The sequence below is a fragment of the Marmota monax genome, unplaced genomic scaffold (assembly GCF_021218885.2).
Source record: "Marmota monax isolate L192 unplaced genomic scaffold, Marmota_monax_Labrador192_F-V1.1 WCK01_AAM20220418_F8-fsc00107, whole genome shotgun sequence".
Lineage (NCBI taxonomy): Eukaryota > Metazoa > Chordata > Mammalia > Rodentia > Sciuridae > Marmota > Marmota monax.
The window spans coordinates 5294920-5307676 of record NW_026693761.1 but is presented as its reverse complement, the minus strand read 5'-3'; the positions used below and the strand labels follow the sequence as shown (position 1 = coordinate 5307676).

The window sequence follows — 12757 nt, the reverse complement described above, 5'->3', positions numbered from 1 at the left end:
TTTTTTCCTGATCAGTCTGGCTAATATTTTTTTTAAAAAGAATTATTTATTTCATTGGTCTTCTCAAAGAACTAGCATTTGGTTTTATCAATGTTTTCTCTCTCAGGCTTACTTTTTTTTAAAAAATTTTTCCCCTTAGTTGGTGAGGAAGAGAGAAGCTGGGGCTGCTGATTTGAAAGTTTTCTTTGTTTATCATATAAAGAGGCCTCATTCTGTAAAATTTTTTCTAAGTTCTGTGTTAGCAGCATCCCACAAATTTTGATATATTGTTTGCATTTTCATCAAATTTAAAATATTTTCTAATTCCCACTTTAGTCTTTTATTCATTAGTTATTTGAAAGTTTATTATTTGTGGATGTTTTAGAAATCATCTTGGATGGTCTAAATATTTGGGTTTTCCAGAGGTCCTTCTGTTTTCTAAATTAATTGAATTACAGTGGCATTAGAGAACATACTTTGTATAACTTGAATATTTTAAAATTTATTTTATTTTATTTATTTATTTTTTAAATTGAAGACTCCAAATAGCTTTTCTTATTTTAAAGGGGTGGGGAGGGGGAGAGAGAGAGAGAGAGAGAGAGAGAGAGAGAGAGAGAATATTTTAATATTTATTTTTCAGTTTTCGGCGGACACAACATCTTTGTTTGTATGTCGTGCTGAGGGCTGAACCCAGGCCACACGCATGCCAGGCAAGCACGCTACCGCTTGAGCCACATCCCCAGCCCCTTAAAATTTATTAAGACCTCTTTTGTATTCCTCACTATTGCTTATCATGTTACATTTCCATGTGCACTTGAAAATAAAGTATATTCTTCTCTTGTTGGGTAGAGGATTTGAAAAGTATAATTAGGTCATGTATAGGTCATGGTGTTGTCTAATTTTTTTTTAACCTTGATTTTCTTTCTGCTTTTTCTTTAAATTACTGAAAGAGGAGTATTATTTTTTTCTTGTAAAATTATGTGCTTTTATATTTGTCTTTGCAACTTTTTTGTTTTTTGTTTTCAGTATTTTGAAGCTCTTTAATTTATAAGTATATAGGAATTGACTGCATTTTATTTTAGGAAATGTCTTTATCCATGGTTATCTTCTTTAATTTTAAATTTACTTTGTTTGATGTTTGGTAACTTCTTCCAAACCTATATCTTTTACCATCCTTTGGCTTTAAGCCTATTTATGTTTCTGCATTTGAAGTTAGTTCCTTCTAGAGAGTATTTAAGTGGATTTTTTTTTTTTATCCAGTTCGATAATCTCCCCCTGTTGATTGCATTGTTTAGACCATTTTCCATTCAAGGTGATTATTAATATGGTGAGGCTTAAATCTAATACCTTGATATTTTTTTTCTGCTGTCTCCTCTGTTCATTTAGCCTTTCTATTTCTTTTTCTCTCTCTTTTTTTTTTGAGGGGGTTCTTTGAACATTTTTATTATTTTCTTTGTTTATTATCCTAGTTTGTTGTATTGTTAATTGTTCCTTTAAGGCTTTCAGTATGCATGCTAACTATCATTGTGTACCTTCAAATGATATGACACCATTTCAGATATAATACAAAGAGAAGAATCTCACAGTGGTATACTTCCAAATCTCTGCTTCTTGTTTTTGTGCTGTTTTCATGGTTTTTAGTTTTACCTATTTTATAAAATTCACTTTAAATTTGTTATTATTTTTCTTTAAACCCTCAATTATCTTTTAAAGACACCAAACTATACAAAATATCATCTATATTTACCTATTCCATTATCATTTCTGGTGTTTTTTCATCCATTTTGTAGATTTGTAGTTCCATTTTTTATCATTTTCTACCTGAAAGATGTCCTTCCATATTAATTTTAATGTGGTTCTAATGGTGGTTTATTCTTTCTGTTGTACATCTGGAAAGGTATTCATTTAATTTTTGTTTTTTAAAAGACATATTTATTTATTTATTTATTTTTTTCTAATTAGATATACCTGACAGTTGAATGCATACTGAACACACCACACATAGATAAACTATAACTTCTTATTCTTCTTGTTGTACATGACATAGGATCACACTGGTCATATACATAGGGTATTAAAGTCCAATTAATTCTACTATCCTTCCTACTCCCATACCCCCTCCCCTCACTTTACTCCCCTCTGCCTAATCCAAAGTACCTCTATTTTTCCCTAGCCCCTCCCACCTTATTGTGAATTAGCATCCTCATATCAGAGAAAACATTTGACCTTTGGATTTGGGGAATTGGCTTAATTTATCTAGCATGATGTTCTCCAGTTCCATCTGTTTACCTGCAAATGCCACAATTTCATTCTTCTTTAAGGTGGAGTAATATTCCATTGTGAATAGATAGCACAATTTCTTTATCCATTTATCTGTTGAAGGGCACATAGGTTAGTTCAACAGTTTAGCTATTCTGAATTGAGCTGCTATGTGGCTATGTCACTGTAGTATGCTGATTTTAAGTCTTTTGTGTATAAACCAAGGAGTGGGATACATGGGTCAAATGGTGGTTCCATTACAAGTTTTCTGAGGAATCTCCATACTGCTTTCCAGATTGGTTGCACCAATTTGCAGTTCCACCACCAATGTGGATCCTCACCAACATTTATTGTTGCTTGTATTCTTGATAATAGACATTCTGACTGGAGTGGGATGAAATCTTAGAGTAATTTTTATTTGCATTTCTCTAATTGCTAGAGATGTAAAAAAATTTTTCATATGTTTGATTGATTGTATATCTCCTTCTGAGAAGTATCTGTTCAGTTCCTTAGCTCATTTGTTGATTGGGTTATTTATTTATTTATTTATTTGGTGTTGAGTCTTTTGAGTTCTTTATATATCCTGGAGATGAGTGCTCTATCTCAGGTAAATGTAATAAAGATTTTCTCCCATTCTGCAGGCTCTCTGTTAATGTTATTGTTTTCTATGCTGAGAAGAAGCTTTATTAGTTTGAGTCCATCCCATTTATTGATTGTTGCTTTTATTTTTTGCACTGTAGGGGTCTTTTTAAGGAAGTCAGTTTCTAAACTGACATGGTAACGATTTGGGCCTGCTTTTTCTTCTATTAGACACAGGGTCTTTGACCTAGTGACTAGGTCTTTGATCCACTTTGAGTTGAGTCTCATGAGCGTCAAAGAAAGGGGTTTAAAAAGCATTTTCAAGGAGCATAAAATTTTAAGTTGGCAGTGTCTTTCTCTCAGAACTTTAAAGATGTGCTCCCATGTCTCTTTGCTTCCATTAATTCTGGTGAGAAATCTTGTGATCTTTTTTTTGACTCCTCTCTATGTGATGTGTCTCTTTTTCTCTAGCTCCTTTTAAGCATTACACCAGCTCACTGGTTTGGGGAAGTTTGATTAGATGATTCTAAGTGTGCTCCATGTGTCTCTTCCTCCTTGGACCAGTGATTATCCATGGCTGCACATTTCAAAGTGAATAGCAGGAAAACAAAACAACACAAAAATGCAAATTGACCATGCAAGCACATTTCATTACTTTGCTTACACTATATTGAGTAATACCCAATGGCCAAAGTATGACACATGGTCAGCCCTACGTTAAAGCACAGGGAAATAAAATCCATCTATAATGAGCAACTTCCAGTCATAAGGTTCATGCTCACATTGTATATGCATGTCAGAAGAGGTCCAGTGCTATACAGATAAACTTAGATGTCCCTGTGAGAAGAAGCCTTATGAAACACAGCATAGAAGATTAGTTTAACTTCTAATACATTCCCGTTGGATGGCTTTCCCCCACTGTGGTTTCCATAGCGAATTCCCTTCATAGAAGCACATTCCAGGTCACTTCTTCCAGTCTCTTTTTGGCAAAAAGAGTACTAAAGATCAAGTTCACCAAGAACTTAGAATGTTGGGACCAGGACCACACTAGATTAGACTGTAACGATGAGGTAGGTGAAATGCCTGGGAAAGGATTAGTTTCTCTTGCTGTGTTAAGGGATATTACATCTCACTATGTTTCAAGACACAATGATGAAGTTGTAGTACTTCTTTGCCCCTTTAAATCGTAATATTTTGTAAACAGGCAATCCCTTTTTGTCCTTTTTTGAGCTCTATGAAAATATTTTTGATATATATGTCTTAAAAGATAATTCTCATAATTAAGTGGTAAAACTAGTAGAAATTGAGCTTTAAGAAAACAGATGCACATTTTGAAGGCAGTCAAAGAAATACTATGAATATTTGATGACAGTAATTATACAGAGCTATGGATTAACAGTCATTATGTTGTTATAGAGCTATGTTGTTAATAGTCATTAATAATATTAGCATTCATCTAAGTATCCTCTCTATATTATGTACAGTGCATTTATTGTCTATTACTCATGGTAATTCTACTAGGTATTGTTACCACTTTTTTATGCATGAAGAAAACAAGTCTCAAAGAAGCTCAGGGAGATGCACATAGCAAGTTGCAAAATTGAGGTGTAACTACAGATTATCTCAACCACAGTCTGAGCATAGCCCACTTTAGTGCAACCCTCTTTTCATACATGATCTCTGAATTTTCATTCATGCTTCCTTAAGTATATTTTTTAGGCTCATGAGGGAATAAAGGACATATTTGTGTGTCATAAATTTGTATGGTGAACTTGCAGATCCTTGGGGTCCCTGTTTGAGAGATGTGAGATCAGCAGTGGCCCAGAAGGCACTGGAGTCATTGACGACTTGATGTGGTCCTGCACTGCAGCATAGGAATAGAGCAATAAATAGCCTTGTTCAACCTGTTCTGGTTCCTGCAAGTGGGGACTGATATCATTTCCACTTGATTTTGTGTAGGGATTATATTAGACAATGCAGAAAAAATGCAGTTTGGAGTATATGGTAAAGTCACCATTTTAAAGGCAATAATATTGACATCACTAGAATGCACCAAAGTTCATTGACATGGGTGATGTTCAGATACATCAAGTTCTTAGAGCAATGTCTTGAACATTCTTAAGTGTAAGTTAAAATATATAATTTTAATACAAATACAAAAATTGGTGAAAACCAAAAGTAATGCAGATTTTGAATACGGGGCAATAGAATTGGCTTTGTGATTATAATTATTAAAGAAAGAAAGGTTCTCAGAGAACATTGTCCTTATGAAACTTTAAAAAGTATATGATGAGCAATCATGCTGTAAAATGGAAAATGCTAATAAGGCTAATAAGCTGATATATAAGCAGAGCTTTCCTTTCACAGTGAGTGTGGATATGCTAAACAAACTATCATTCATTGCACCTTCCCCCCAGCTTTTCATCCATTTTTAAGTTTTGAAAAGTTAATGCTCATGACCAATAATAATGGAAATAACTCCTATGCTTTAAATATCTTGCACCAAACGTTTCTATTTTCATGTAATAATTTACCCATTGGTATGACCTGTTAATTTCAAGATGACAAAATGTTCAAAAATGAAACTTATCAAATATGAAAAACATTTAATTTGAATTTGTGTGAAACTCACTGCAATTCTCTTCATTGTTGCATAGTTCTTGGGTATTATGGCTCAGTTCTACCCTGTACTGTGTAACTTGAGCCTGGGTTAGACAAACTTCACAAGCCCTTGTCTTTTGCCTATGTGATGATACCACAAGTAAATGAACAAGTGTTAGTGCTTAATATTTTAGGTTTTTGTTACTATCATAGCAGGACTTTCATCCTGTGTCTTATTTGGCTTACCTCTTTTCTAATCAATAGTGTTATTGTGGGGGATCATCTTGCAGAGAATGTTAGGGGGCATGGCTCTCTCCCAGAGAGTTCTCTTTCTTTTCTCACTTTCCCTCTCACGTACAAACAGTGGAAACAATAATATGCATGAAGAATGGATCATATGAAAACTAAATTAAGGGATAGGGCAACCTGAGGGGATGGGGCAGGTGAGATAGGGTCAGCAGTACACATTGGTCTCTTTCCTTGGCTTCACCTAGGAGCATCACAACAGTGGGACACTATAAAATGGTATAAGTCTTGACCTATTTTATGTCTTTCTTCATCTTTAACTGTTTGACCTGAGTTCTCTGAGCTAACAGTGAAGGAGATCCCTGCATCTGAGAAGCATTAGGATACCTCTCAAAGACCTTATTTATTGACTGATTGGACTTTAACTGGACAAAGAACAGGAACTGGAGCCTGAAACATGTCCTATTGTGATGTAGATTAGTCAGGGAGGAGCTAGTTATTTCTCACCACATGAGTGAATTTAGAAGTGTGTGGATGAGCCACAAAATGGTAAACTATCAGTATGTTTGGAGGAGATGAATAATTATCTTAGAGGGTATCTCTATGAGATATATCATGAAGCTGAATCAGGTTAAGCTGATGCATTATTTGCTTGGTTTTAACAGAATGAAGTCCCTGAGGTGAAGAAAGAGGAGACTTTACTGGATTTGGACTTTGACCCTTTCAAGCCTGAGGTGGTATCTGCGGGTTCTGCTGGAGTGACCCATTCACCCATGTCTCAGGTATCAAGTGATTTATAGATGTTTGAGGATGATATTTCATAAACCTTCAGAAGCTCAATAAAAACCAATGACAGCTGTCTTTTTCAAATTGACTATTACCTTTGATCAGTGTTTTAGTCAGCTTTTTTGCTGCTACAACTAAAAGATTTGACCAGAACAATTTTAGGAGAGGAAAAGTTTATTTAGGGGCTCATGATTTCAGAGGTATCAATCCATAGACAGCAGAATCCATTCTTCAGAGCGCAAGGTGAGGTTGAACATCATGGAGGAAGAGTATAGCAGAGGGAAGTGGCTCAGATGATGATCAGGAAGCAGAGAGAGACTCCACTCTCCAGATACAAAATATTTACCTCATAACCACATCCCCAGTGAACCACTAACTCCAGCCACACCCCACATGCCTCCAGTTACAACTTAGTTAACCCATTAGGGATGAATTCACTGATTAGTTTAAAGATATAACCCAACCATTAATCCTCCAAACCTTCTTGCATTGTCTTACATGTGAGCTTTTCCTGATAGGAAGGGTGGGTATAAAGAGGATCTTATCAATATTAATTATTCTATTTATTTATTTATTTGGTACTATTGATTGAGCCCAGGGCCTTGCACAAGCTAGGTAAGTGCTATACCACTGAGCTATATCCTTGGCCCTCAACATCAATTATTCTCCCTACCTCCCCCTACCATTAGTTTTCTCTTCCCACAGGGCTAGCATAACCATACATTCCTGTTTGCCCAGGAATTGTTTCTCATAGAGTAATGAACATTTGCTCTCAAAAGTGTCCAGGCTTCCATGATAATGTTGGTTTAGTTCCCTCAATAAAACTCTCATTTTGGCTTTGGGTTTATTATTCTTCTTCCTTTTTTTCTCTAGTTTATTCCTTGCATTTTGCAAGTTAAGGCATATTTGAAATAACCATGAGATTATGACTCAATAGAAAAGTTTTACAGTCTTGAGAGTCTGGACTTAATAGTGTTGTGCTCATCTTTCACCTTGCAGAAATCCCCTTTTGTAATCCTGATTACAGCTTGATTTTGAACTGGCCTTCCTTATCCAAATGTATTCTTGCTCATCATTTCTTTGCTCTCGATTCGATTCCAATAGTTATTGTAAAAAAGATTCTCTGTCAGAGATACTGATAGCAGGTGCTTTGATGGCCTGCATATGATTCCTCTGGAATATGGTTGGTTTACAATTGTCTATGTTAGTAGAATGAAATTGACTCAAAATTTGGTGTTTATTGTTTGTCTTTGATGCTGAGGATGAAACCTAGAGTCTCATGCATGTTCAACACATGCTATATCCCTGATCTGTGCTCCTAGCTCATATATCAATATTTCAGATATTATTGGGGCTTCACATTTGAATTTGGACAATTCCAAAGATGTTAGAATATACTATAAATTAATTAATAAAAGTTTGTTGTGAAATTAAGACTTAGCTCAATTTACTGAATGAAGCCTTATTGGTACTTTACAGTAAACCACTGGGGAACAAATTATTCAATATGGACCTAGATAAATAAGGCTTCTCTCTAATCCATGCTCTTTGTTCTAGAACATGATTGGGTATCTAAAGGCCTCCCTATTGTAAAATAATAACAGTAAAAGTCTAATATTATAATAGGTAGCCAATTAACTAGGCCAGACACTAACCTTAAATATGTCTTGCAAAATAATGGGTCTCTTGGATAAATATTTTGGAAAGCTGAACCTCTCATAGGAAATTATTAACAATATGCATTAGAATATGAAGGGCAGTTAGAAGTCATGCAACTATAAACACACACTCACAGAACTATTTGTTTAACTTAGTTTCCCTAATTTGGTTGATAGTAGAACTGCTTTAATCAAACTTTTCTTAACATTCATTGGAATGTTCTCTAAAATATATTTTGGGAAATGTTGGAGTAGTAGACTTTAACAAGTTTGAGGGTTCTACCTGGTGGTCAAGAAAAGTAGAAAATGTATGTCCAGGTAATCACATACACATCCTTCTCAAAGTTCTGGTGTTGTATGCAGATAGCAGAATTCTTGGGGCTTCCTCCACCTTACTTGCAAAATTCCTTATTTTCATGGAAGAAGCAAAAGTTTCTGCAGTGGATGCTATAAATAGTGGGTGAGATTCCATAGTATTTCTATTAATTTAAATCAAGGGAGAAACATCTTTTATATCAACTTATAATTAACCCATAAATTATGCAGCTTTGTGAGAATTTAATACAGATTTTTTTTTAAAGGATCTCACTATCTTGCCCATGCTGGCCTAGAACTCCTGAGCTCAAGGGATCCTCCTCCCTCAGCCTCCCAAGTTCTGGGACTACAGATGTACACTGCCATTCTCTGCTTAAAGGGTTCTCTCAGAATGAAACAAACAAAAATCCCCACTTTGATTATATGTTCAAAAGTCTTTGTTCTAAAGGAAACACTCTGTGGGCAGGGCAAACTCTGTGTGTATCCCTGGATTCTTTCCTTGGGGCCTGGTAGTAAATTTCTCTGGTCTCCAGGGGGCTGCAATTGAGTCATCTCACTGCAGAGTAGTCTTGTTGTCCAGCTCCAATCACATCTCTTCTCTTTCCCTAAAGAAGAAATGCTTAGGCTGAGTGACAGTAAGCACAAGACAGTTAGACTCTGCTGGCCTTCCTTCTACTTTACTCAACATTATCTTCTTTACCCATTGCTGACCTCTTGTTTTCAACTGATGTTCTTGCTGCTAGCAGAACACCTCATTTTGTGATCTCTGCAGTGTCCATGTGAGCTAACACATCCTTTCATGATCCTGAGGAGTGATAAGCATGGTGTTTCCTATAGCTGCCTTCCTTTGCAGAAAACACTGGTGCTGTCTGCAGTATGCAGAGATGTGTACTGGCTTGCATGGTTTCTACTTCTTCAGGACCAGTGAAGCAAGGGAGCAGAAACCATCTGTACAATCAAAAATGCATATTAGATAAAACAGGAATCCATGTACAAAAAGAGTGTGCCTTTGAATGGAGCGATTCTACTCTGCTGTCTCTTTTTCTATGAGAAAGTTTTAAGCCGGAGAAAAATGAAGCTGCATAGAGATAGAGAACAGGCAGTTCAGTTCAGTTAAACTTAGCCCAGGCCAAGTGTGTTATGTGCATGGTATGGGGGAATCAGTTAGAAACACAGGATCCACTCTCTATTGTACGGAATCCAAATGAAACATCTATAATCTCCTCTGGAAACCATGAGTTAAAGTGGGAGTGCCAGGCTTTCTAGATTTCTGTTCACATTTAGTGATCTCAAACAAGAAGGTGAACATGTTCTAGCCTCAAAAAACACAGATATGAAGGAATGTGGCTTCAGCAGTGATTCTCAATCACAAAGGAAATAAGAAAGATCTTCCCCAATCTTCCCACCCACAGTGGAAGTCACTTAAACTATCTGGATTCAATCCTCAGGATCAATAGACTTTATAATTGAAATTTCACTAGTAGGTGTAATCTGCTCCTATGTCCTCGTGGGCACCCTGGTAATTTACATGATTACCAATTATTTTAGCTGTGTGTTATCTAATTTAGAAAATTGAAGAACTACTTTTCTGGGATTTATTTGCCATCAAAATGATCATAATATATCCTATTGAATGTGATAGAGGAATAGCATGAGCAGTGATTAAGATCTCTATTTCTTTAATGTTGTGATAATTAGTCTCTAATATCTGGACACCTTGTTTATTTTAATGGTGTGAGTGTGTGTGTGTGTGTGTGTGTATGTGTTAAAATAACCCCATTCATCATATTTCACCTATAGTTTTCTACTTACATAGCAAAAGGCAAATTGTTTAGAATTTTGTTATCCAATATGGTATCTACTGGCCACATGTGATGAGTTAAACTTAAGTAAAATTATGTAAAATTTCAAACTTGTTTATGTACATCAGCATATTTCAAGTGCCCAAGAGTCACATATGATAGTGGAAAACATATTGGATAGGAAAGATATGGAGCAGTTCCATTATAAAAGAAGTTCTGTGAACAGTGCTTTACCATATGCTTAAAAAAAAAGTGTGCAATTTCAAGAACTTTGATCACCTTTCTGTATTTATCTTTACATCTGTATTTCTTCAGATGCTTACAATTTATATACTAATAATATTTTTGTATGTTTCCTTTCAGACATTACCCTGGGACTTATGGACGGTAAGACCTTTAATAACTCAATGTATCTTTTTTTAATTTAATTTTTAATTAGTTTAATTAGACAGTAGAATGCATTTATACACTTTGATTTATCATACATAGATGGGATATAATGCCTCATTTTCCTGAGTGTACATATTGTAGAATCATAATGGTCATGCAGTCACATATATACATAAAGTAATAATGTCTGTTTCATTCTACTGTCCTTCCTATCCCCACATCACATCCCCTCTCCTCTCTTCACTTCCTTCTACCTAATTTAAGATAACGCTCTTCTTCTCTAGTGCCCTCTGCCTCATTGTGAATTAGCATCCACATATTAGAGAAAACATTCAGCCTTTGTTTTTTGGGGATTGGCTTATTTAACTTAGCATGATATTCTACAACTCCATCCATTTACTGGCAAATGCCATAATGATGTGTACAAATTTGGAAATCTTATTACATTTTATTTCACTTGTGATGGAAAGAAGATCCTTATATTATTGATAGCATATTACCCTAGAATAATCTTTAACTCTCAACAGTTCTGTGTATATCAGGAACATAGAGATCCTGGGAGAGAAAAGTGTTTCGGTGGTCCCAACTGCTGGATCACTAGAGGTCAAGAATGTGAAGTTGTATCCATTTGCTTCTCCTGTGGACCTTGCTGGCCAGAGGAGCTAGTGTAGTGAAAGGTGTGCATATATGTGGTTGCTTTTAAATAGAATATAGGTCAAATGTAGATGAAAAAATGCAAAGTGATAGGAAACATTTTTTTCATTGTTATATTTCATGAAGCTTGGTTAATAACATTTTAAGCTCTAGATCCACACTACTCTGGATTTGACTCTTAACTTTATACTTATAATCTTGTGACTTATAATCTTGTGACTCTGAGCAATTTCTAAAACTCTCCAAGCCTCTAGTTTTCTCATCTGTAAAATAAGGATAATGACACCAATCTGAGAGATTTGTGAGAGAATTAAATAATAATATATTTGTAGAGTGTTTAGCCCTTTGGGTGGTTTGTATTTAAAAAAAATAGATATTATTCCTGATGGTGTTTATTCCATTAGTCTGATGTTCAAGGATGAGTATTTTCAGAACTTAGATTTGGGAAAGAGATTAGAACAGATTTTTGTGGTGCTACATTAGTACCATGAAATTAGGAGACCAGTGGCACCTGTATCAAGTCTGGAATCTCTTAGGGAAGGGCCTTTGTCATGGAAAAACTCTGGTTATGTGGTCTTAAGAACCCAACTTGATTTTCATGTTTCCTTTCTTTCTTTCTTTTTTTTTTCTTAGTGGGTCTGGTATTCTGAAATGACATTGTTACTTTTTCCCCTTCAAAGAATGATGGTCATTCTCTTCTTTTCTGGAACAGCAGGTTTATACTGCATTCTTTAGGATTCTTTGAGAATCAGGGAAAGCTCTCAAGAGAAGAGCTAAAGCTATCAGTTGAAAGGGTGAAACAACCTATGACTAAGTTATACTTTTTGTAGTGAGTTGGTATTACTTGTGTATTCACACACACACAAAAAAACATGATGGATGGGTTGACATTCAGGGTGTTTGAATTCTAGCCTCAACTCTATATTAATTTTCTTGGAATTAAGGGGACAATGCAGAGTCTTTAGTCCTTTTTTTTTTTTTATTCGCATATTTCATATCTTTAGTTGAAGCTGTAAAGCAGTTTTCTTCCCTAGCTGGGAGGGGTATGGTGAGGAGGAAGGTATTATATAAAAGGAGCTTCTGACTATTTCAGAGGACAGACTTCTTAGGAATGGTAAGAATGCATGATGAACATAATTGCTCATAGTTCTTATTCTTTTCAACATCCCAGGGATTTTTCCTTGTTTACAGAAAATGACTTCTAGGTTGAGGGAAGAACATCAGGAGAGTCCCTCAGGGAGTCACAGTGGTTAATATCAGATCATTCTCCACCCATAGACCTACCTCAAAAGGTGAAACCAAGTGAAAGATGAGTTTGGGGAAGATTTTCTTCAGATAACTGTGTCAGAGTATATGATACTCTGTAATTTCTTGACCTCTAGTGCTTGATCTTATTCTAGTGTTCTCAGACTTGCTTGTTTATTTGAAACTTTGCATTTCAGAGTCTGCTAAAGCTGAAGTAATGGACCAGCTGTAAAATATCCTTGC

General features: G+C 35.5%; 1 protein-coding gene across 2 annotated transcripts in view; it reads left to right on the top strand.

Moving 5' to 3' along the window:
- The window catches only part of Amph (amphiphysin), a 215199-nt gene that overhangs the window by 163320 nt on the left and 39122 nt on the right, over window positions 1–12757 (top strand). For both annotated transcript variants that reach the window (XM_058584457.1, XM_046460616.2), the window contains exons 12-13: window positions 6330–6446; window positions 10589–10612. In XM_058584457.1, the coding sequence (XP_058440440.1) occupies window positions 6330–6446; window positions 10589–10612 (141 nt within the window). The remainder of the gene's footprint in view (window positions 1–6329; window positions 6447–10588; window positions 10613–12757) is intronic.